The sequence below is a fragment of the Rhineura floridana genome, chromosome 2 (genome assembly GCF_030035675.1).
Source record: "Rhineura floridana isolate rRhiFlo1 chromosome 2, rRhiFlo1.hap2, whole genome shotgun sequence".
Lineage (NCBI taxonomy): Eukaryota > Metazoa > Chordata > Lepidosauria > Squamata > Rhineuridae > Rhineura > Rhineura floridana.
Window position 1 is genome coordinate 16319293 of NC_084481.1, and position 24194 is coordinate 16343486.

Consider the following 24194-nt stretch of genomic DNA (forward strand, 5'->3'; position numbering starts at 1 on the left):
TTAGGAGGAAGAGGAGGAAGAGAAGGGCAATTTTATTCCATATTGTGTGTGAACTCTTAAAGCACAAACTGACAAATATCCAATTATATATTATTAAGTATAACATGGAAAACATTGTGAATGTGATATATGGAAATGTGAAAGACAAATAGCATCTTGGTCATTGGCTATTTCAAAGTGCAGTGGTAAATCTTGTCAGAAACAAGGCACTAGAGCAGCCTTTCCCAACCAGTGTGCCTCCAGATGTTGTTGGACCACAACTCCCATCAGCCTCAGCCAATGGCTGAGGCTGATGGGAGTTGTGGTCCAACAACATCTGGTTGGGAAAGGCTGCACTAGAGGCAAGTTTAGCAGACGTTTCAATTATTATTCTTGCAAGCAGCATTAGTTTCTTCCAAAATCTGTTCCTTACAACGGATCAATGGATACTAAGTCCGCTTCAACTAATGCAAACTAACAGGCCAAGGTCAACCTCCAAAGGGCCATGCAGCGTTTTCTGAGCACAAAGCAGGATTTCTGAGCCCCATTCTGAAAGGCATCCCTTCCACTGTCAAACAAGCTACACCTAATGCCTGTCAAAAAGTTTGCAGTTAGCCTGGCACAATATGAAGAGCTGCAAAACTGAAGAAAAATGGGAGATCCTCAGTGTACATCTAGACAATTTGCACACATCCAAGGAAATATGTGGATCATGTCTCAAATGTGTAACATATTGCACATCAATCGTATCCCCACAATACTGTGATCTGTATGGTCCTGTATGGATTGTTCCCGCTTCATAAGTCAATTGGAGCCCATTTAGAAGCAACTGCCCATTCATTGAACAAGATACAGTAATCCATATTTCATTTTAAAGCAATTAAGATGATATCAATGATCAGTTATTTAATTTATTATTTAACATTTTAAAACGACTTTTCATAAAAAGATTTCAGAGAGATACACAAAAGCATGACTAAAAACAAACAGAATACATAACAGAAACATAAATGTAAACTGGGGGCGGAAGCAGAATAGCAGGAAAAAGAATATAACATCGGAATGGTTACATTATCTAGACAATTTGGAAAATCTTTGCCTAGCTCATAATATTGATGGCAGGAGAATCTCCTTGGGGAGGTTATCTCAAAATTAGGGTGCCACCATAGAAAAGACCTTGTGCTTTCTACAAACACAGCATACCTCCACTAAACAGAATACTTACAGCACTGCCTTTCAAGAAGATCTTAAGACACAGGCACATTGGTACAGGAAGAAGTGCTCCTTCAGGTATTTGGGTCCCCAGGCATTTGGGGCTTAAAAATAAAGTTAGCACCAGCACCTTAAATTGGCCTTGTAAGTGAAGAGGAACCAGGAACAGATGACATACCAATAGAGTTGCTACAAGTTACTGAGACTGAATCTGTTCAAATTTTGACAAATATTTGTTAACAAATATGGAAAACTAAACAATGGCCCATAGACTGGAAGCGTTCAATATATATCCCAATTCCAAAGAAAGGGGATCCCAGGGAATACAGTAATTATCGAACTACTGCCTTAATATGCCATCTAAGTAAACTATTGCCTTAATATCCCATGCAAATAAAGTAATGCTCAAGATTCTACAACAAAGGCTCTTACCATATATGGAGTGAGAAATGCCAGATGTCCAAACTGGAGTTAGAAAAGGAAGAGGCACCAGAGATCATGTTGCAAACAAACATTGGATAATGGAATGAATCAAGGGATTTCAGAAGAAAATCACCCTGTGCTTTTCATTATGTTGATCATGAAAAACTATAGAATGCTTTAAAAGAAATAGGGGTGCCACAGCATCTGATTGTCCTGATGCACAACCTATACTCTGGACAAGAGGCTACTGTAAGGACAGAATATGGAGAAGGCAATTAGTTCCCAGTTGGAAAGGGTGTGAGACAGGGGTGTATTTCATCACCCCATTTGTTTAATCTATATGCAGAACATATCATACAGAAACTGGGATTGGACCAAGATGAAGGAGGTGTGAAAATTGGGAGAAATATCAATAATTTAAGATGTGCAGAAGATACCATACTCTTAGCAGAAACCAGTAATGATTTGAAATGAATGCTGATGAAAGTTAAAGAGGAAAGCACAAAAGCAGGACTACAGCTGAACGTCAAGAAGACTAAAGCAATGACAACAGAAGATTTATGTAACTTTGAACTTGTCAAGGACATTGAACTTGTCAAGGGTTATCAATACCTTTGCACAGTCATTAATCAAAATGGAGGCAATAGTTAAGGAATTAGAAGAAGACTAGAACTTGGGAGGGCAGCTGTGAGAGAACTAGAAAAGATCATCAAATGCAAAGATGTATCACTGAACACCAAAGTCAGGATCATTCAGACCATGGTATTCCTGTTCTCTATGTATGGATATGAAAGTTGGACAGTGAAAAAAGCAGATAAGAGAAAAATCAACGCCTTTGAAATGTGGTGTCGGAGGAGAATTTTGTGCATATCATGGACTGCAAAGATGACCAATAATTGGATGTTAGAACAAATTAAAGCATAACTGTCACTAGAAGCTAAAAGGATGAAGTTGAGTTATTATACTTTGGACACATAATGAGAAGACCTGATTCCCTAGAAAAGACAATAATGCTGGGAAAAACAGAAGGGAGTAGAAAAAGAGGAAGACCAAACAAGAGATGGATTGATTCCATAAAGGAAGCCACAGACCTGAACTCACAAGATCTGAACAGGGTGGTTTACAACAGATGCTCTTGGAGGTCACTGATTCATAGGGTCGCCGTAAGTTGTAATCGACTTGAAGGAACATAACAAGAAGTGAAAAGGTAGCCAATGTAGATCTTTCAAGTTAGGTGCAATTTGTAGAGGGTCAGCATCAAAAGCCTAGCACCCAAGTTCTGCACTAGCTGAAGCTTTTTAGGTCAGCTTTAATGGGAGCCTTCTCAACCAAGAAAACTGCTTTCTATAGTTGCTCACATCTCTCATTGGCTGGGTTTTCACATAACCCTAAGCCATGGCTGATATAAGCCAAAGTTTATAACTATGGCTTACGAGTTTGGTTTCTGACTAATAAACCACAATTAAACCACTGGGCTTGGTTCAGACAGTCAGAATAGACAGTCAAAATAAATGATGGCTTAGTGTTACATTCGAACTAGGCCATTGGATGACTCACTCATTTTCTTCATACAGGTGAAAATGGGGAATACAGATGCCATTTTCCCCATTTTTGGCAGGTCCATTGTGTAACTTTTTAAGGTTAGCCATGCATTCACTTAGCAGGTTTCTGAGGCAGTCAGGAATATTGTTCTAATAAATCCATCAATCAACATTAACCAAATTTGCATACATTTCTTTTGTAATTAGTTTGAGACTTTCATATTTTTAGCACACAACAAATACCCGTCCTTTTCCCCGCCTTCTCCTCCTCCTCTCCCTCCACTGAACAAAAAATACTTTCCCACAAGTTAAAGTTATATAAGCTTTAACATATAAAAACCAAAGGAAAAAGAAAAGGGGGGCTATGTTCCATTTATTTGTGATGTACCTCTCATTCTATTGGGCTTCATGTATTGTTCTTCAACAACTCTAGGAACTCTTATAAAATATTATGAAAGTAGAAGGAAGAGAGATTTCATAATATTTTATACGAGTTCCTAGTGTTGTTGAAGAACAATACAGGAAGCCCAATAGAATGAGAGGTAGAATTATCAGTAGGATTATTAAATAGCACCTGCTCATTACCAACTGCTGTTTACGCTGGGCTGAGTGGCGTTGGATATGGTGGACCACCAGCTGAGTCCTAGCTCAGAAGGGCTACGCTGGGCTATGCCGGCATAAGTCCTGGCTCAGATGGAGAAGCCCAGCCCAGTGTAAAGGAAGCTGGTGGAAGGCCTACATAGGGGAAGTTCCAGGGGCGTGTTGGAGGAACGGCTAAGGGGAGGGGCCTGGATGTGGTGGTCCCTTCCACTAGCTCCGCCTCTGCTGGCTTCACTCCCGCTGGCCTCCAGCAAGTTGGATTGTTCTGCCTGTGGTGTTCCATCCATCACTCGGTGTTTGGCATATTATGAGATTTCCAGTGCTGGGGGATTATTTGTTTTGGTTTCAATGTAGCCCTGTGAAGCCATCACCCCCTGTTCTTCCTCCAGCTTCCATTGGAGGACTAAGACCTGGGAGACCAAGGTTCAAATCCCCACTCAGCCATGAAGCTCACTGGGTGACCTTGGGCCAGTCACTGTCTCTCAGCCTAACCCACCTCACAGGGTTACTGTGAGGATAAAATGGGGAGGGGGAGAAACATATATGCCACCTTGAGCTTCATGGGGAAAAGGTGGGATATAAAAATAATAATTAAATATAATGTAATAAATAAATGTCATATTTCATTAGTTCATTAATTCAGATAATAAAGTGCCAATCAGGATATAAATACGTTAGATTTAAGTTCACAGAACAAATATGATGTACAGTAGGGGTAGCCAACATGGTGCCCTCCAGATGCTGTTGGACTGCAACTCCTATCAGTCACACCCAGCATGGCCAATAGTCGGGGATAATTGGAATTGTAGTCCAACCACATCTGGAAGGCACCATGTTGGCTGCCCCTAACATACAGTTTACCACATGAGATCCCTTCATAGTGTTCTGTGTATTGAACATTGACCCCAATCATGTTCTCTCTGGGGTAGGTATGGAATAAAACTAAACCATGAAATATGTTTCTAGTATTTCTATTCTTCCTTTTTCATACCTGCTTTTGTTAATTTTTTCATCAAGACTATGAACCATACCTAGTTATACAACTCATTCATCATATTCCCCCTTACACCAGTGTTTTGCAACTACAGTTGTTGCAGCCAAAAAGAAAACTCACAGGTCCTGGCCAGGTGCATCAGATCCTTCTCCATCCTATATTGACAGGAGTGCCATCAAGGGATTAGGTGGTGATGACTGATACATTTTTAGTCCAGCTTTATGGAATATCTGTGTCCAGAAATCTGGATCACTTGACAGGTCTACCACATATGGTAAATGTACGTGTCTCCCATACCCTCTCCAGCAGAGAGGACTGGTGTGTTTTTTGCAATTCTGCTAACAGTATAGCAAATCAGATACTACCTATGGATCAACGTAAAGGAGTTCTTGAACCTTGCTGAAACTGAGTGGAATGGCACTTTGACCCCACACTCTATTCTACTTGGCTGGATCAATGACAATGTTCAGATCACGTTCCCAGGTTTGTTTGAGGCTGTCCAGGGACCCAGTCATTTCAAACAGCAAAATTTTGAATAACAGCCCTTTGTCTGTAACTGTTCATTGGGAAATAACAATTTCAAAACCTGTTAATGGTCTGGTTGCTTCTTGCATGATTGACATGGAAACAACATGTATCTGATGACACTGTAGCTCCACTTTCCGGCGTTCCGCTGATGCGGTGGCTTTCAATCAGGGGAAATTCCGTTTTAAAGCCGATTTTGCCGTTTGGCGGCGTTTTGCGGCATTTTCGCGCAATGCAACCCATTAAAGTCAATGGGTTCCGCTTTACGGCGATTTCTGCTTTACGGTGGGGGCCTGGTCCCTAACCCGCCGTATAAGCAGGGCCCTACTGTATCTATTTTTCCCCTCCAGATTGGTGTTTGACATGGGATTTATCCCAGCGAATTTGTTTAAAGTATAAAGACCTTGTTTCTGCCAGTCTTTGAACTGTTTACATTTATTCTTACTATAGAAGAGTAGGAGGTTTAAGAGGGGTATCAAATGAGAGCTTGTTAAGCTTTTAGGCTATTCCTTCCAAATTTGCAGGCCTGCTAGAAGAAAGTGATTAAAAAGGGGAGAATATTATTTCAAGTAGAAGGGTGATCTACAGTGAGCAAGGAGCATCTTTGGCCATCATTTATAGCAGGAATCAATTTTTTTTAGGAGTACTGCTTCATGGTAAACATTTAAATTAGGTATACCCAAGTCCCCATTCATAGTTTCTTTATGTAGAATTTTGTTTTGCAATCTGGATTTTGTTTGAGAGTCTATGAAGGAGTTTAATAATTTCTGCCATTGTTTCAATTTGAGGGGATAAATAGTAATTGGAAGAACTTGGAAAAGGAGTAAATGTTTTTGGCAATATAATCATTTTGACAGCCGCTGATTTGCCAAGCCAAGAAGGCTGCACGTTCCTCCAATTGTGAAGTGTTTTTAAATCCCTTTCAGAACAGGAGTGAAATTTAATCTGTATATTTTAAAATCCTTGGGTATCAAGACACCCAGATATTTTAAGGCATCAGGGCAAATTTTAAGACCTGTTTCTAGTTGTAATTTTTGCTGCACTGCTAATGGTAGGTTTACTGACATTTCTGATATGTCAAAGTTCATTTTTAAACCAGCCAGTTTGCCATAGTTCTCAATTAGCTCTATTAATTTAGGAATTGCTTCTTCAGGTTAGTAGTTATCACAACTATGTCATCTGCAAACAATTTAATTAATGTTCCTATCCATTTACACGTAGTCACATATGACTTCTGCTGATCTTAATGCTCTAAGTCAATGTTCCAATGCCAAAGCAAAAAGCAGGGGCAATACAGGGCATCCCTGCTTTTTGCATATACCAGTTAAAGTATGAGGAGTCTTGCATATCACATACCCTTGTTCCACCACAGAGACATTGGACTGTAGAGATGAAATAATCACCCATGTTCATCTTATTTAGAACTGTAAAAAGAAACTGCCAGGTAAGTTTGTTGAATGCGTTGCTGGCATTCTCCAGGAACATGATTGCTGAGTGGCTTTCTTTTCCAAAGGCACCACACTGAATAGTCTCCTTATCAGGTCAACTATTGTCCTACCTCTAAGAATGTCTACTTAGTGTACGTAATGTGGAACTCCAGTGACCAACCTTTCAGGCAGTATGGCTGTGAAGAGTTTTGCATCAATAGTAAACAGAGTAAAAATGGCTGATATGGCTCCACTACCTCTCTGCTTTTATTTGGTTTTAAGAAGGTTACTACATATGAGTATTTCCAAGCCTCTGGTATTTTGCTACCCTGTTGTATATTAGTAAACAATCTATGTAAGAATGGCAACATTTCATTCCTAAACATTTTATAGAAACTGCCCATCTATACCTGTGGATTGTCCTGGTTTTAAATTTTTGATGGCTGGGTTAATTTCATCAATAGTCATTGGTGAGTTTAAGTCTTCCATATTTTCCCATGACAAGGAGTCAACTCCAGTTTTAGTTAAATACTTATCAGTTCTCTATCTCTTGACACAAAAGTGTACAAAGAACCATAGAATTGTTCAAATTGTCAGGTTTTTCATTATCCTGTACAACTCTTTTCCTAGTCACAGTTAGTAAGGAGGTTATATTATTTCATTGACACTTGTTTCTAAGTCTGTTTGCAAGAAGTTTTGAGTTTGTTAGCAAATTCATAGAAATGTTGGTTTACATATTACAATGAATTTGAGATGAGGTTAATTTCCAAGGAACTGAGTTGTTAGTTTTCTGGTAAGTATCTTGAATACTCTAGTGCTGCTGTTTCATTTTATGTCTTTCTTCCAGAGACCGTATGTCTGGCACAGCTTGTCTCTCTTATTTGTAATGAAAGACTCTTAGAACCACTTTTAATGTGTTCCACAATAATGAAGGATCATAATGTTCAAAGCTATGAATTTGGGGGTGGGATTCTGTCACCATATTCATTCAACTTGGACCTCCTTTGAAAAATGTATAACGCTTGCAGCTGTCCACACCTCCCAATGATCATCATCAAGCAATTTCACTAGATAGTTAAAATCTGTTTGGAGTCCAATATGCTCACTGCAAAACCTTTTGCTGGATTAGCCTTAACCTTGTATCTAAAAATGGCATACTTGACAGTACTGGAGACTGCTTTTCAAAGCTGTAAGAGGCCTGGATGGCATGCAGAACTGAGGACATCAGGCCCAAATTTTGCATCTATGCTATGTTTGAGTTGCATATACTAAATTGCTGCTTTAGAGGAAAGCTGGAACTCTTCCTGGAGCATCCCAAAAGGCCTTAAACTTATTATCCTGGGTCAAAATCTGGAACAATACAAAATGACTTATCTATTGCTTTTTGATAGTATTGTCTTGCAGGCTGTAATATAAGGGTTACCCCAAAAGTCCGTATGGGCATATGGATCAAAGTGAACCTGGACTGTTGTTTGAAGAGAATTTTGGGTGGGGTGATAAGCATTATGCTAAATGGTTCCATTTATATATATATTGGAAAGTGTGTTTAACCTCATAGAACATGGGGAAAAGGTATGTGAAAAGATGGAAGAACAAGAATGAGTTCATAAATGACCTTCTGTGATTATAGCAGGTAATGCTGATTCTAATCTAGACACTGAACATTTAAGCTTAAATTGCTGTAATGCACATAACAAAAATGGGGGTTAATTTGCCTTTTAAAAAAATGAAATTTCTGATCACAAACCAGATTTTGTGTAGCACCCCTATAATACGCCAGAGATGAGGAATCTGTGGCCTTCCAGATGTTGCTTCATTACAACTCCCATCATCCTTGACCATTGCCCATCCTGTTTGGTGGCTGATGGAAGTTGGGAGCCCAACAACTTCTGGAGGGCCACAGGTTCCCTAACCCTGCTGTACACAGATGATACAACAATGCCAAAGCACCAAGCACATTCTCAAATCCCTATCTATTGGTACGTATCCAATATTTTTGTTCATGGGTTTGTTACACTGAAATTTAAGCCCTTGGTTTCTTCAGGGTTATCAAGAAAGATAAATTAAGTGGTTCTGGTCCTATCTCCAGGGCTGGTTTCAGAGAACAGCATTGGATTATTGTCTTTTGGTCCACTGGCAGTTGTGTTGTAGGGTGCCCCAAAGTACTATATTGTCCCCAGCACTGTTTAACATGTATATGAAACCATTGGGAGTGGTCATGAGAAGATTTGGGGCAAAGTGTCAGCAGTATGCTGATGATACCCAGCTCTGTTCCTCTGTAACATCTGGATCAGGAGAGGCCATGCAAGACCTGGATTGGTGCCTCAACTCAATAGTGGGCTAGATGAGGGCCAATAAATTGAGGCTGAATCTTAGCAAGATGGAGTCACTGTGGGTATGTGGTTCCTGACTTGAGATAATTGGTCAGTTGCCTGCTTTGGATGGGGTCATAGTCTCTCTGAAAGAGCAGGTTCATAGTCTAGGGGTGCTCCTGGACCCATGTTTGTCACTTGAGGCCCAGGTGACCTTAGTGGCTATAACTAGCTTGCCTTTTACTAACTCTGGCTGGTAAGCTGCGGCCATTTCTGGACCAGGATTTATTTATTTTATTTATTTATTAAATTTATATACCGCCCGACTAGCAATAGCTCTCTGGGCGGTGAACATAAAACAGCATAAAAATACAATAAATAACAAAACAATACTAAAATACAAGCAACAATCCAACACAATAAACATTTTTAAAATTAAATCAGTGTAATTTAAAATGCTTCAGAGAATAGGAAGGTTTTGACCTGGCGCCGGAAGGAGAGCAGAGTCGGCGCCAGGCGTACTTCCTCGGGGAGACTGTTCCATAGTTCGGGGGCCACCACTGAGAAGGCCCTAGATCTTGTCATCACCCTCCGGGCCTCCCTGTGAGTTGGAACCCGGAGGAGGGCCTTCGTAGCAGAACGTAGTGCACGGGCCGGTTCATATCGGAAGAGGCGTTCCGCAAGGTATCGTGGTCCCGCACCGTATAAGGCTTTATAGGTTAATACCAACACTTTGAATCTAGCCCAGAAACATATTGGCAACCAGTGCAAGCTGGCCAGAACAGGTGTTATATGCTCGGACCGCTTGGTCCTTGTCAGCAATCTGGCCGCCGCATTTTGCACTAGTTGTAGCTTCCGAACTGTCTTCAAAGGTAGCCCTACGTAAAGCGCATTACAGTAATCCAAACGTGAGGTTACCAGAGCATGTACCACTGATGTAAGGTCCTCTTTACTCAAATAGGGACGTAGCTGGGCTACCAACCGAAGTTGGTAAAACGCATTCCTAACCACCGAGGCTACTTGAGCCTCAAGTGAGAGGGAAGAGTCTAAAAAGACTCCCAGACTACGAACCCGGTCCTTTAGGGGGAGTGTAACCCCGTCCAGGACAGGGTATATATCCACCATCCGATCAGAGAACCCGTCCACCAACAGCATCTCAGTCTTGTCTGGATTGAGCTTCAGTTTGTTAACTCTCATCCAGTCCATTGTCGAGGCCAGGCAACGGTTCAGCAAATCGACAGCCTCACCTGAAGAAGATGAAAAGGAGAAGTAGAGCTGCGTGTCATCAGCATACTGATGACAACGCACTCCAAAACTCCTGATGACCTCTCCCAACGGCTTCATGTAGATATTAAAAAGCAGGGGGGACAAAACTGACCCCTGCGGGACCCCATATTGGAGAGCCCGCGGTGTCGAGCAATGTTCCCCAAGCACTACCTTCTGGAGACGACCCGCCAAGTAGGAGCGGAACCACTGCCAAGCAGTACCTCCAACTCCCAACTCCGCGAGCCTCTCCAGAAGGATACCATGGTCGATGGTATCAAAAGCCGCTGAGAGATCAAGGAGAATCAACAGAGTTACACTCCCTCTGTCTCTTTCCCGACATAGGTCATCGTACAGGGCGACCAAGGCTGTCTCAGTGCCAAAACCGGGCCTAAAACCCGATTGAAATGGATCTAGATAATCAGTTTCATCCAATAGCGCCTGGAGCTGGCCAGCCACCAGCCGTTCCAAGACCTTGCCCAGGAATGGAACATTCGCCACTGGCCTGTAGCTGTTAAAATTGTCTGGGTCCAAGGAAGGCTTTTTCAGGAGTGGTCTCACCACTGCCTCTTTCAGACAGCCTGGGACCACTCCCTCTCGTAAAGAGGCATTTATCACTTCCTTGGCCCAGCTACCTGTTCCATTCCTACTAGTTTTTATCAGCCAGGAGGGGCAAGGATCCAGTACCGAAGTGGTTGCACGTACCTGTCCAAGCACCTTGTCCACGTCCTCGAGTTGAACCAACTGAAGCTCATCCAACAAAACAGGACAAGACTGTGCTCCGGACATCTCACTAGGATCTACTGCTATAACTTGAGAGTCTAGGTCCTGGCGGATACATGAGATCTTATTCTGGAAGTGATCGGCAAACTGATTACAGCGGATATCCTGACTATTGTCGTCCATGTACTGGTAACCTCCGTCCTAGATTACTGTAATGTGCTCTATGTAGGACTGCCCTTGAGGTTGGTCCAGAAGCTGCAGCTAGTGCAAAAAGCAGCAGTGCAACTGCTCACTGGGGTAGGACATAAGCAATATGTTTTCCAGCTGCTGGGCTAAGTTCAAGGGTCTGGTTTTTGTGTATAAAGCCCTATACAGCTTGGGACCAGAATACCTGAAATATCACCTTGCCTTTTATATACCCAGTTGGTCACTGCACTCTTCAGGTGAGGGCCTCCTGCAGATACCATTTTATCAGGAGGTCCATTCCACATAACACAGGAAGTGGATCTTTAGTGTGTGGTACCTACCCTTTGAAATTAACTACCTTTAAATATTAGATGTGCCATCTCTATTGTCATTTCTGTGCCTACTGAAGACCTTCATCTTTCAACAATCCTTTTAAGTAGAGACCTTACCCCAGTTTGCATCTGTTTTGGAAGTGTATTTTAAGATGTTTTTAATTTTTAAAAAAACACACACAGATGTTTTAAGATTTTTTAAACTTGTTTGGGGACATTTTGTTACTTGTTTGCCTTCTGGGCTCCTTCTGGGAGGAAGGGCGGGATAGAAATTTAATAAATAAAAAAATAATGGGAGTGAACCATGTATTGCAAAAACAGGATTTCAAGGTGTATGCCATTTCAAAATGTAGTATCTGCAACTGATTAATGGATACCCAACAGTATACAATCTCCCCCTTAATCATAAAGATACAGTAGTACTTATTTATTTATTTATTTATTATTTATTTTATTTTATTCAGCTTATATCCCGCCCGACTAGCAAACAGCTCTCTGGGCGGCAAACATAGAAACATATACAATAATAAAATTACAAGATCAATATAACAATATACTTATTAAGGAAGTGATTTTTTTTATCTGAGAGACATCTTAGCTCAAGTCATTCATGTCGATGCCATAAACCTAAAGAAACCTAATATGGGCTGAAAGGGTTTGTGGTAAAAAAAGATTCACAGTAGAAGAAGCAGAATTGAAAAACCATTAGCCTGCTTGCAGTGAATTTGATTCAATCATACACTCATTAAGAGTTTTCTATAGGCATTCATCAGAGTTGCTTACATCTCTCATATGTCTTACTGATCCATAATATGTATATTTTCAATTCTGATCCCCCATAATTAAAGCACTCAATATATTCAATGTTACATCGATGCCAAGTCTAACTGAACATTTTCTCCCTATAAATAGTGATGAAAGCAATTACAAAAATAGGGTACAGAACAGTAAGCACTAACACAAAGGAAAAGTGGGTATGAATAGGATGGAAAAATAAACCAAAATTAGTGAGACAAGAGATGGCAGCTTACAGTAAACACAAGAATTCTAATCTAAAAAGTTTTGTGAGGGTGCAACATCATGCACGAAAGGAATCTCACTCTTGGATACAATAAGAATACTTACAGACATTTGGAGCATGTTTAATACTAATACAGTATCAGTAATACATTTTTAAGATCCAAGACTGCAAAGGACCTTTACATAAATATTCTATTTAAAATTTAGCAAATGTTTACAACAAAGGCTTCAGAGACACTTTATGGGTGGTAAACAATATTACCTTCTGAAGAAACATGTATTAAAAATTATATATTTTATTATTGTTATTCTTTAGAAAAATACAAATATAAAAACATTTATATAAATATACAAACATGTCATCATCAATATCAATTATCCAATATATCATCATATAAAAACTGAAAACATTTTAAATATTTTAACTGTCTGTTTTGTAAAACTTGTGCGTACAATCACTTTATTACTAATATAGTCCAATCTAATTTTATTTCAGCAGCAAGAAGAATCTATTTTAAATTCTTTTCACATATACATTGTAGGACATATTTTGGCATTCTCTTTTATATTTCTCCTCCATTCAGTAAATTTGGACAATTTTACTGCTACAGTTTTTTAGGATTGGTATTTATTATAATTTCCCCCCCACCCTTCATTTGTAAGAATCTTGGGGCATGTTACAAAGCAATCAAATAAAAAGGCATGCATCATACAACCATATTAGAATAATAAAGCATCATATAAAATAAATTAGAGTAATAAACAATTCAATACAGCAGCAGCAAATTATCCACTATTGTCTAAGACCTCATCAAGCCAGAGAACAGAGGATCTAGTGAACCAAGATGAGGCACACAAAGCCCAGACAGAGTAAGCAGTGAGATCATGAGTGTTCCTGAGGGCAAAAACCAATCTCCATTCATAAGCATTCTTAAACTGAGAGTCCCCTTCTTTGGGAAGGAGAGATTTGGAAACCAAAGTAGAAGTGGGTGTATCCATTGCTGGGTCTTTCAACAGACTCATGAACTCACGATCCAACAAATGGTACTTGTTAGCGAAAGCTGTCACCCAGCAGGCATGAAGTGGACAAGCCTATTCATCCTTTGCCCAATCTGTCCATGGGAATAGGAACTGAAATTGAATGAACAGCAGACCTGGGTGCCTTTAAAACTTTGGCACCCTTAACCAGGTCTGGAGCAGGTTCTGATGAAGGCGTCTCAAGACCTAAAACGTCAACTGTTCTCCAGAACAGAGGCAGAAAGTTGACTCACTCAAAAAGATGATGAGAGGAATCCTCCACCTCAGATTCACTGCACCTCCCTCAGGAGTAATAAATGGATTGTGTGGGTCTGCCCCCTCATCCAGGGAACTCTGATGGTGGTCCCTGCCCCTTGGGACATCAAAAGTATTCAAAGAAGCATCACAAAGCTCCTTGGACTGATGGTACAGGCTAGCAACCTGAGCTGGAGGCTGAGGTGTCACAGCAGACCTCCTCAGTTCAGAAGAAATTGAACTTAAAAGAGAAACAAATTCGGGAGTAAACTGGAAATCCACAAGAACATGTGCAGGAGGCAAAGATGACTCCAGTTGAACTGTATCAGTAAAAGGCCTAAGTTGCTGAGGAGAAGTGAAAGAAGCTGGAACAGAAGAAGGCACTGTTTGAACGGAAACTTAAGATAATCCAGGATTCTCAGATACTGGGGGTGGGGGGGCTGGGCTGAAAAGCCACCATTTCTCATCTGAAGAGACAGACTGTGAGTGAACAGGGCCACCAATCTCTCTCAGACACAGACATCTTCCTCAGACAGTGGCTTCTCCTTGACTGCAACATCATAAGCAGGTAACCCCCCCCCAAGAGGGCAGGAATGCCCATGCAGCAGGCCCACCTGGCAGCCATCTGTGTTTGGAATGCTTAGATTTTGAAATTGATTTAGAAGGCCCTTGCTTGGTAACTTTATGCTTAGAAGCAGGTGTGGGTTGAGAAGGAAGAGTGTGCGATGTGGCCTTCTGTGTCACTTCACAGGTCTGGGTAATAAGATCTGCAGGTACAGCTGGACCCACCATGGTATGTACACACATGGTAGAGGGGTGTGGTATCCAAGTATCAACACACGCACAAGATGGGGAGTACGGTGGAAAAAACAGGAGCCAAAAGCACACACACACTGGGGTGGGGGGTTGCTGTCAGACTTCAAGTAAAAGATTGAAATTCACATCGGAATTGGTTAAAAGAGAGGGATAAGAGAAATAAAGGAGAAAATAGTTTGACAGTCTAAAGATAAGACAAAGGGACATTAAAAGACAAAGAGAAAAAGCACAAGAAAAGATGTGAAAAACAAAATGGTAGGCAGAGGACAGAAGAAAGAAGAAACTGATGACAGACAGCAAAAAAGGCAGGAATTTGCAGCAGAGACAAAAAGAACCAGGCAGCAAGCTAATGGACATCTCCCTGAAAACAAAGCTGTGAGCTTTACACCAGGAAGCCTTGAGCTACTGCCACAAGCTCCATCTGAGAGAAGTCAGGTGAGGGGAGAATAATTGCTGCCACAAAGGGCTGTAACTGCGAGCTCTGTGGAGGAGGGCAAAGGCTAGGAGCCACAACAGCCGACTTTGCTAATGAGCTGGGGTCATAGCCATGAGCCCCACTGACAAAGGTAGAGGGGGAGAAACTGCAGGGGCTGCAGCCTCAAGCCCCTTAAGGAGAGAAGGAAGCCAAAGGTCAAAAATGACAGCTGTGAACTTGATAAAAATTGGCTAGGAGCTGCAGCCACAAGCTCCATAGGTTGGTGGGAAGGCCAAAGCGGAGTTCACAAATCAAGGGAAACCTCACATCCCCACTCAATAGACATGTGAAAGCTGGACAGTGAAAAAAGCAGGTAAGAGAAAAATCAACTCATTAAAAATGTGGTGTTGGAGGAGAGCTTTGCGCATACCATTGACTGCAAAAAAGACCAATAATTGGATGTTAGAACAAATTAAACCAGAACTATCACTAGAAGCTAAAATGATGAAATTGAGTTATCATACTTTGGACACATCATGAGAAGACCTGATTCACTAGAAAAGACAATAATGCTGGGAAAAACAGAAGGGAGTAGAAAAAGAGGAAGACCAAACAAGAGATGGATTGATTCCATAAAGGAAGCCACAGACCTGAACTTACAAGATCTGAACAGGGTGGTTTATAACAGATGCTATTGGAGGTCACTGTTTCATAGGGTTGCCATAAGTCGTAATCGACTTGAAGTCATATAACAACAACAACAACAAACTCACAACCAAAGCAAGACAACACAAGAGAGTTAGCAACGCTAAGGCTAGGAGAGAACTCCCTCGGACGACAGCAGGAATGGACTGGAGTGAGGACCAGAAGTAGCAGCTCAAGTCTTGACTCCTGTGCATTCCTGCCTTCGGATGTTAGGCAGTCCACCTGATGGTATGATACCCGAGGGAAAAAATGCTTACCAGACTTTGGTATTTATTTTATGAGCCATTACTCAGCTTGTAGGGAAGAATTCAGATATCCTTAAAATATATCATCTTTTATAAGAATACTATTTAAAATACATTCTACCTATTCTAAAAATTAATTAAATATATTTTTATTTAATTATTTATTTAATTTATTAGTCGCCCATCTGGCTGGTTGTCCAGCCACTCTGGGCGACGTACAAGATAAAACAATACATTAAAACATTAAAATTTAAAACCATAACAGTAAGAAACCTAACCCACCCCAAAAGCCTGCCTGAAGAGCCAGGTCTTCAAGGCCCGGCGGAAGCTTATCATAGAAGGGGCATGGCGGAGATCATTTGGGAGAGAGTTCCACAGAGTGGGGGCCACTATTGAAAAAGCCCTCTCTCTAGTCCTCACCAGTCTAGCTGTTTTAACCGGTGGGATAGAGAGAAGGTCTTCTGAGGCTGATCTTGTTGAGCGGCATCCCTGACGATGCTGGAGGCGCTCCTTCAGATAGACTGGGCTAAAACCGTATAGGGTTTTAAAGGTCAAAACCAACACCTTGAATTGGGCCTGGTAAACAACAATAATTTAGAGATGTGGTATTTACATAACTTCTAGTTTAGTATTAATTTGGATTTAACTGGATCTGCTGACTGTCCAATTTTTTCTGCTAGGCCAGGAATGAAGAACTTGTGGCCTTTGATATGTATTGGACTCCAATTCCCATTAGCCCCAGTCAGTATTGCCAACAGTCAGGGATGATGAGTAACAATATCTGGAGGGCCAGGGCTTCTCCATGCCTGTTCTTGGCTCTACCACCAAAATCCTCAGAGCAAGCAGCAATTTACATCAGCACTGTGCAGACTCCAGGCTTTCACGATCTACATTTTAAAACCAGAACCCTAAGATCCACTAACTGGATCCAGGTGCAAAAGACAAGCACTTAGAATTAGATAATGCTGAGCCTGGGAGTTTTTGCAGAACTGAATGGAGCTCACAATAGTTCCACAAACAAATCAATTCCTGGTTCCCATCCACCTGGCTTTCTTCATTTCAGTAGCATAATTTAGGGTGGGGAGGTCTATTTTTATGCTTCCATAAGAGTGTGAGAAATCTTTGCCAATCTACTTCAAATAATGTGGAGATCTACCAGTAGATCCTAATCTACCTTCTGCTCAGCCCCTGGTTTGCACATACCTCAGGAAGAGATTATGGAGGGAGAAGGGAGAGGCCCATCTATACCGTGTACTGCCTTCAAGTCGATTCCGACTTATGGCGACCCTCTGAATAGGGTTTTCATGAGGCTGAGAGGCAGTGACTGGCCCAAGGTCACCCAGTGAGCTTCATGGCTATATGGGGATTCGAAACCTCGTCTTCCAGGTCGTAGTCCAACACCTTAACCAGTACACCATGCAGGCTTGAATAGAAGCCTCAAGTTCATAGTGCTCACTGCTAAAACAGATGAAGCTCATAACCTCATAGTCAGCATTTGAACACTACTTCTCCTTCACTAGAGTAAGCTTTAGATTCTGAGTGTTGGGAAAGTCATTCCCTACAATTGCTAAAGCACTATACTGTCATTTTACAGAGCAGTCAATTCCCCTTTATAACTAAGAACAGTATTTCTAGTACAATATTACAGTGGGAAAACAATTGAATTTGCTTCAATATTAACCTCTTTCCTGAATGCTATCCCAAGGCATATTTGAAACTCATTTATTAGACCAGCTTCACACTCACATTCTGTCCTCTTGATTATCACAATCTATCTGTAAAGGGGCTATCCTTATAAAAGGAGTGATTTTATATGTAATAAGTTTCACAGCAGAACTTCAGTTCACTTAAATTCAATGTATATCCTTAAGCAAACAACATTTATAACTCTAGGAAGAAGTAGAATGTACTTAAAGGGACAAATGCATAAAATTAAGAACAGCAACAAAAATTAAAGATATATAATTTTCATGCTAACAATGTGACCCTACCCTGATGTTGAGTGTGTGTGTGTGTGTGTGTGTATAAGATATATATCAAACCCACAGATGTGCATATTCATGTGAACTATTAATTTTGTTTGTACCTAGTTGGAAGTTTTTATAGCAGAAACTAATACTATACAAGGTAGACCCCCCCCCAAAAAAAACTATTCCGAACAACAGGAATGGAATTTCAAAGCTTTTTCCACCCCAGGCGACCAATGTCCCCCATGAATACATGCTGTGCTGCCTCCTAGGGGGCTTGCTGCACAACATACATAGAGAAGTAGAAAGAGCAGGAAATGCTTTCAGCTTACATGTTTTCTCTCTGTCCTTGCCCCACAACTTTCACCATTGTACTAAGTAATGCCCAAATTGCAAAGTGGGGGCGGCTCTATTTCAATGGATCATGGGTCAGGGTAGATCAGATCCCATAGTGAGACAAATGTGAGTTCTCCCAATTTAGTCAATATCTACTAAACTTGATTGGAATAAAATGCACTCAAGTCCAAGACCTGTATGTGGAAATAGAAGGGCAAAGGGAGAGAAGTATAATGCAAACAAACTATTGAAATGAAGACACAGTTGTTCAAGGGAAAAAGAAAAGGAGTCCATCAGTAATCACCAAAGCTTTGTTTTGCAGCGTTGTTTTTTAAAAATCTCCATCTCAGGCTAAGTCCTGCTTTTTAAATATTGCCAAATATATCCTCGACAAAATAAATAATCTTTTAAAAATGTATACAAGAAACAAGGAAAGCTATATATGTTGTATATGCAGATCTAGCTTCATTAACTTACAGCTGCAAGGTCCAAATTTTAAATTTAATTTGTGCTTGGAAGGAAATAATGCAATTAACAACTAAAATTCAGGTGCTAAAAACGCCACCATTTTCATATAAATGAAAGGAATGGCCTTTTCCCTCTAAGAAAGGGAATAAAGGCAACTCAGTGCTGAATATTTACCATGCTTGCCAATACCTTGATTAATATATATTCAATAACGCATATATCAGCCATGCTGCAAAATGTCCTACTTAGAGGAGTACCAGGAGATGAAGGTATATAAATTGATGAAAAAGTGTTTCTTCAGGGAAAGAATCTTTAGGAATTTACTTTAAAAAATAATGTTCATTTAGGAAAAAGGGAGTGTACTGTTAAATAATTAGATAGTATTTTTGAATTTTTAGTTGTTTACATATTCTCAAATCTTATAGATTAAAACAAGTGTAGCATATTAATTGTATTACAACATGATGGAAAAATCCAGAGGCACTCTCTGTCAGAGACTCCTTGTCTTTTTTTCCTGGGTTCAACCCCCAACCCCCTGGGCAATTGTTCCTGGGCAGGCACTCCCAGTGCCTCACCTTACCAAGGCTGAGTTACGAGCAACACCAACCTTATATGGTAGGGAGACTGCCACCACCCCTTAACCTGGCTTCCCACTCTGAGCAAGAGGAACTCAGAGCACCCATTAGAATGGCAGAGACTCCTAAGGGAAGAACTCTGGTTACACTCCTGGAGCCTTTAGCCAACCCCAAAAACAGTAGTCAGTAGTGTTGTGGTCAAGCTACTAGATTCAGAGCCAAAGCCCCAAAGCAACACAAACCAAATAATATGAGGTATATTATTAAATATGTGTATATAAAAAGAGAACAGCATATAAATTCCTTTAAGCCCAATCACCTTAGCAGGGCTAGGCATAGTCAACACTTACATAAACACAGTGAGAGGATCAAACAGACAAAACATAACAAAAAATGCTAGCCTAAGTTAATACTCACTTCATAGAAGTATAAAAGCCTGGTTCCCTTTGGCTCCATATACCACAGAACATCTTATAGATGAGTCAAGATGGAATAGGAACTAACTGAACAATCACCCCTCTTTTTATGGGGTTTTGCCTGGCAACAGCAAGAGGGCCAATTAGCCAATTAAGGCACCTCTTTACTGATGGAATAGCCTCGAAAGTTCACAGCAAGGGCAAGACCACCAATTTATAGCAACTCAGACCTCCTGACCTTAGTGCCAGGCTGTGTAGATAAGGTTCAGCTCCCTCCCTTTAGAATAACAATCTGCAGCTGGATGGTACGAGAAGCCCTAATTTTTCTCAGCACAGAGCATCCTAGGAACCTATGCAAAATATTCCCCACAATTCTCTCTGGTTTAAGCATTTTACTTTGGTCAGTCTTAGCTATTCTTGACACTTTCTTTTATTGATTTGTTTAGCTCAGAAATAATTAAGTTTTATACAACTGATACACCTCCTGCCAAGTCAAACATTGTTGTCCATAATACTGTTTTAAGTATGCCACAAAAATATGGTCAAGCCATTTTTAATTTCTTGTATAAACTGAATATACTTTCTTTCAACTCATAGACAGTGAATATTTATTCCTACAATCAAGAAATGTGTCTCTTTATTGCTTTTGTGCTACTTTATAGGGTCCACCTGTGTTGCCTGGGGACTATGTAAAGCAGTGCAGAAAGACTGCTAAATGGCAGTGTGTTGTTACGGAGGCCCCCTTGCGGCTTAGCAGTTAACGTTGCCACATAAAGCGAAGTGTGAATCCCTTAATTAAGATGTGAAAATTCAAGGAAGTCATTCTAAAAATGTGAGTATTTTCAAGAACTGGTTTTCTAATGTACTTTTCATACTCTACAAATGAGGGTTTTTTTGTAGAAACAACTAATAATGTACATTCCTTCTAAAATATTATCTCTATAATCACTTTTTTAATGGTGCAATGAGAAAATATATGTAAGATTCAGAAATCTGCAATAGTTTCACTCAGTATTAAGAAATTAGAAGAACTCATTGTAAGGTAAGAAAAAAGTATCTCTAGAAATATAGGAAATATAATCCCCCTTCCCTAGACACTTCTATCATTTAAGCAGTTTAAGTGTAAATTGAAACATGCAAACAATATGCAATATTCCCAACACCCATGTAGTGGGTGGGCCATTGTTTGGTGTTAGACCATTTGGCCTGTACATGAAAAAGATCCCAGGCTCAATCCCCAGGAAGGGCTGGGAGACTCCTGCCTGAAACCCTGGAGAGCCACAGCCAGTCAGTGTAGACAAAATTGAGCTAGATGGGCCAATGGGTCCGACTTAGTACAAGGCAGCTTCTTGTTTAAATGCATTCTGAACAGATGTCTGATAAGCTTTCACAGTAGAGACAGAACACGGTGTTCAATTTTTCATAAAGATTTTGAATATTCATGTATAAATTAATTATTTCCATGCAACCTTAAAATAAACTTTTGAGGTTTCTGTTCCTTAACTCACTTACAGAAAGTCAATTAATTCATTTTGATAATTGGCTCATATTCTATGATATCATTTGGAATGGTCAATCCTCCAAACAAAGCATTCTGATTCATCATATTCTTAAAAGATGACAGGGAGCTAATCTATTGTTTGTTTCTTTTGCCAAGTTTATTGTAGCTGAAGTCAGGTTTGCCTCCTCTATGGATTTAATCTTTAAGAGACCAGTTATCTTATCCCCCTTATGAAGCCTTCAAGTTTCATAAGAATTTGGACAATTTGATAGGAGTAGAGGAAAAGGTTGCTCTCATTGCAACTAGTCTAAGTTTTCAAAAGCGAAAACAGGAGACTTAATTCTCAAGCTATTGGATGTTAAGAGTAAGCAATGCTTTATACATGACCTACAAGGTGGGGAACCTACAGACACCATGCCAATCATGGCCTCCCAAGGGGTCCAATTTGACCTGTGAGGTAATTTTTCCCAAACCACACTAGCAACAAGACCTGATGGACGGGAGAACAGGGCTTAATCCTGCATAGAATGCACAATCCTGTTCCCAGCAGGAAACAAGATTGCGCAGACAAGGCGGCAAGATTCAATCCCCGGTCATCAGCTGAGCGGGGATTAAAGCCCTGTGCAAAAGTGCCCTTTGAAGCAGTGTACTCTACTTCAAACAGGCTTTTACAAAGGTTTTAAGACAGCTCCTGTTCACCTCTCCTAAAAAGAGATGCTTCATATGAATGAAGAGAGGGTGACAGAGATCCATATGCACATTTCGAAAGTTATCCTAATGGTTTTCCTTCAGTAATTCCTACCGCGGCTGAATTGTATCACCCATCAAAAGTTTTTGTCTCTCCCCAAAAGAAAGGGATCCCCCCGCAAAAAAACAGCTCACATTAGTAAGCCATACTAGAAATTGTTGTCAGAGGGAAGCTGTGAAAATAATCTTAAGTACATGCAGTGTTCTGTATAAACAGATTCTTATGTTCTTCAGTATATATACTACTCTGATATAAACAAAAATCCAGTTTTCCCATACCTTGTAAGCAGCACCTCCATGAATGATAGATTTGATAAAAATCCCAAGGTCAGCCCCCGTCTCTCGAGATTTGTTGCCCTTTAAGCTCACACCAAGTCCAGCTGAACCAGAGTCATTCAGAGGGATCTCAAAGGTCAATTGCTCTGTAGTGTCCAGGGAAAGAACATTGCAGTAGGGCTCTCCTTTCTGTTGAATGAACAGATAAAGAAGCAGAACATCTACATATTAACAGGAGTTAAATAAATACTTACTCCTCGGGTACCCTGATCTGCATTTCACAAGTTAAAGATCCGAGAGGCAAACAATGAGGAACAGAATGCATGTCCTTTGCTTTTTTAACATAGTCAACTGGAAATCAGCATGAAAGAACTGCCCCCAAAACATGGAACAGAGAGTATTTATATTAACATATTTGAAAATATATATGATTTCAAGGCTTCTGTAAACAGAAGTGATATACAGACAAGAATTGGGGAGTAAAGGCAAGCTATCCCTTAATGCAGTCCCTAAAGGAATCCCTCAAACATGTTGCCCATCCCCAATTTTATTCACAGTACTGTACTCCTGTGTGCTGTCTCTTTCACATAATTTTTGACTTCTCTCCTTCAGTGTCTTAATACTCTCTAACTGATCCCAAGCAATCAGGGTGCATGTAATCAAGATAACATCACAGTATAACTGTGCCAATATTTGTAAAAAAACCAAAACCCACCTATTCAGGAGAAAGTTGCTTTGTAGGTTCTCCATCTGATTGGAAATCTGGTAAGATTTGTGTTGCTAGCCACATGGAAGAAATTCCAATCAATGGACACTGAAGAGGCAGACACATGGGCACTGGAGGGGGGCAGATGACCACAGTCCCACTTCTCCCACACCGTGTACAGTATATGTGTGCAGTGTGTATGGAGAATGCAATGTAATCAAACAGATTTGGCTATGCAATGGTGTCAGAAAAATGATCCAGAAGTTAACATAATGGTACCTGTCTTCACACTAAAGGGGCAAATATTTCATCCCTATTTGCAGCCAAATTACCAACACAAGAAGCACTTGTCATTCATTAAAACACACACATGTATAAACAAACTTTGACTTGGCCCTAGTCAAGAGCACCAGTCTGGATGCTTTACATAATTTCTTTTGTGAAGCACCACTGAAATGTGAGCTATAGATGAAAGTAGTTTTTCCCCCTTAAACACTTAATCATAATCTCCCATAATGCAATTAAAACTTAATGGTTTTAGTCCTCTGAAAAATTAAAATAAATAGTATACTTTTAGTCTGGAAGCCACCATATTATTGGGAAGGGGGAAGGGAAGACAAAATACAGGGTCTACTGAACCTCAATTCCAATATGTTTCAAGAGCAAATATTTAATATATTTAATAATATGACTGAGTTAATGCATTTCATTTAATCTGAAAACATAAAAGTGGCCTGATGTTGACATTAATAATTTTTGTCTGATCTAGCAGTCAATTTCCCTTATTTTTCCTATACCTACAAGCTTGTCTGGGTTAACTTTTCCATTTTTAAAAAAATACAATAAAAGATGCACACGTGCAAGTTTAAGTCCTTCAAAACAGGACTGCCAAACTAGTACAATTGGAAAATGAACAGTACACTGCAAACAGTGATGCATAAAATCTCCCTCTTACGAGCAAATAACAAAATTCTAATAAAGGCAACTTGCCTAAGATTATATCCCAGGACCTATTTTAGAATAAAAGAATACCAAGTCAGACATTCTAGTTTCTAAGTCTTTGACTCTAAGCTTTTGCATCACAAACCCAGCTCTATATTACTACAACTACAGGGAGTTTTGTACAACTAAAAATATGAGGCAAAATGGTGATCTGTTGAAAGTGAATAAATCAAAAAATACGCATGCAGAGTTTACTGGTGTGATGTTGAC

At 40.2% G+C, this 24194-nt stretch overlaps 1 protein-coding gene across 4 annotated transcripts in view; it reads right to left on the reverse strand.

Annotated features, from left to right (window-relative positions):
* PARD3B (par-3 family cell polarity regulator beta) overlaps positions 1-24194 on the reverse strand; it is an 894180-nt gene that overhangs the window by 581724 nt on the left and 288262 nt on the right. For all 4 annotated transcript variants that reach the window (XM_061607918.1, XM_061607919.1, XM_061607920.1 and 1 more), the window contains exon 11: positions 22280-22465. In XM_061607918.1, coding sequence (XP_061463902.1) covers positions 22280-22465 — 186 coding nt within the window. The remainder of the gene's footprint in view (positions 1-22279; positions 22466-24194) is intronic.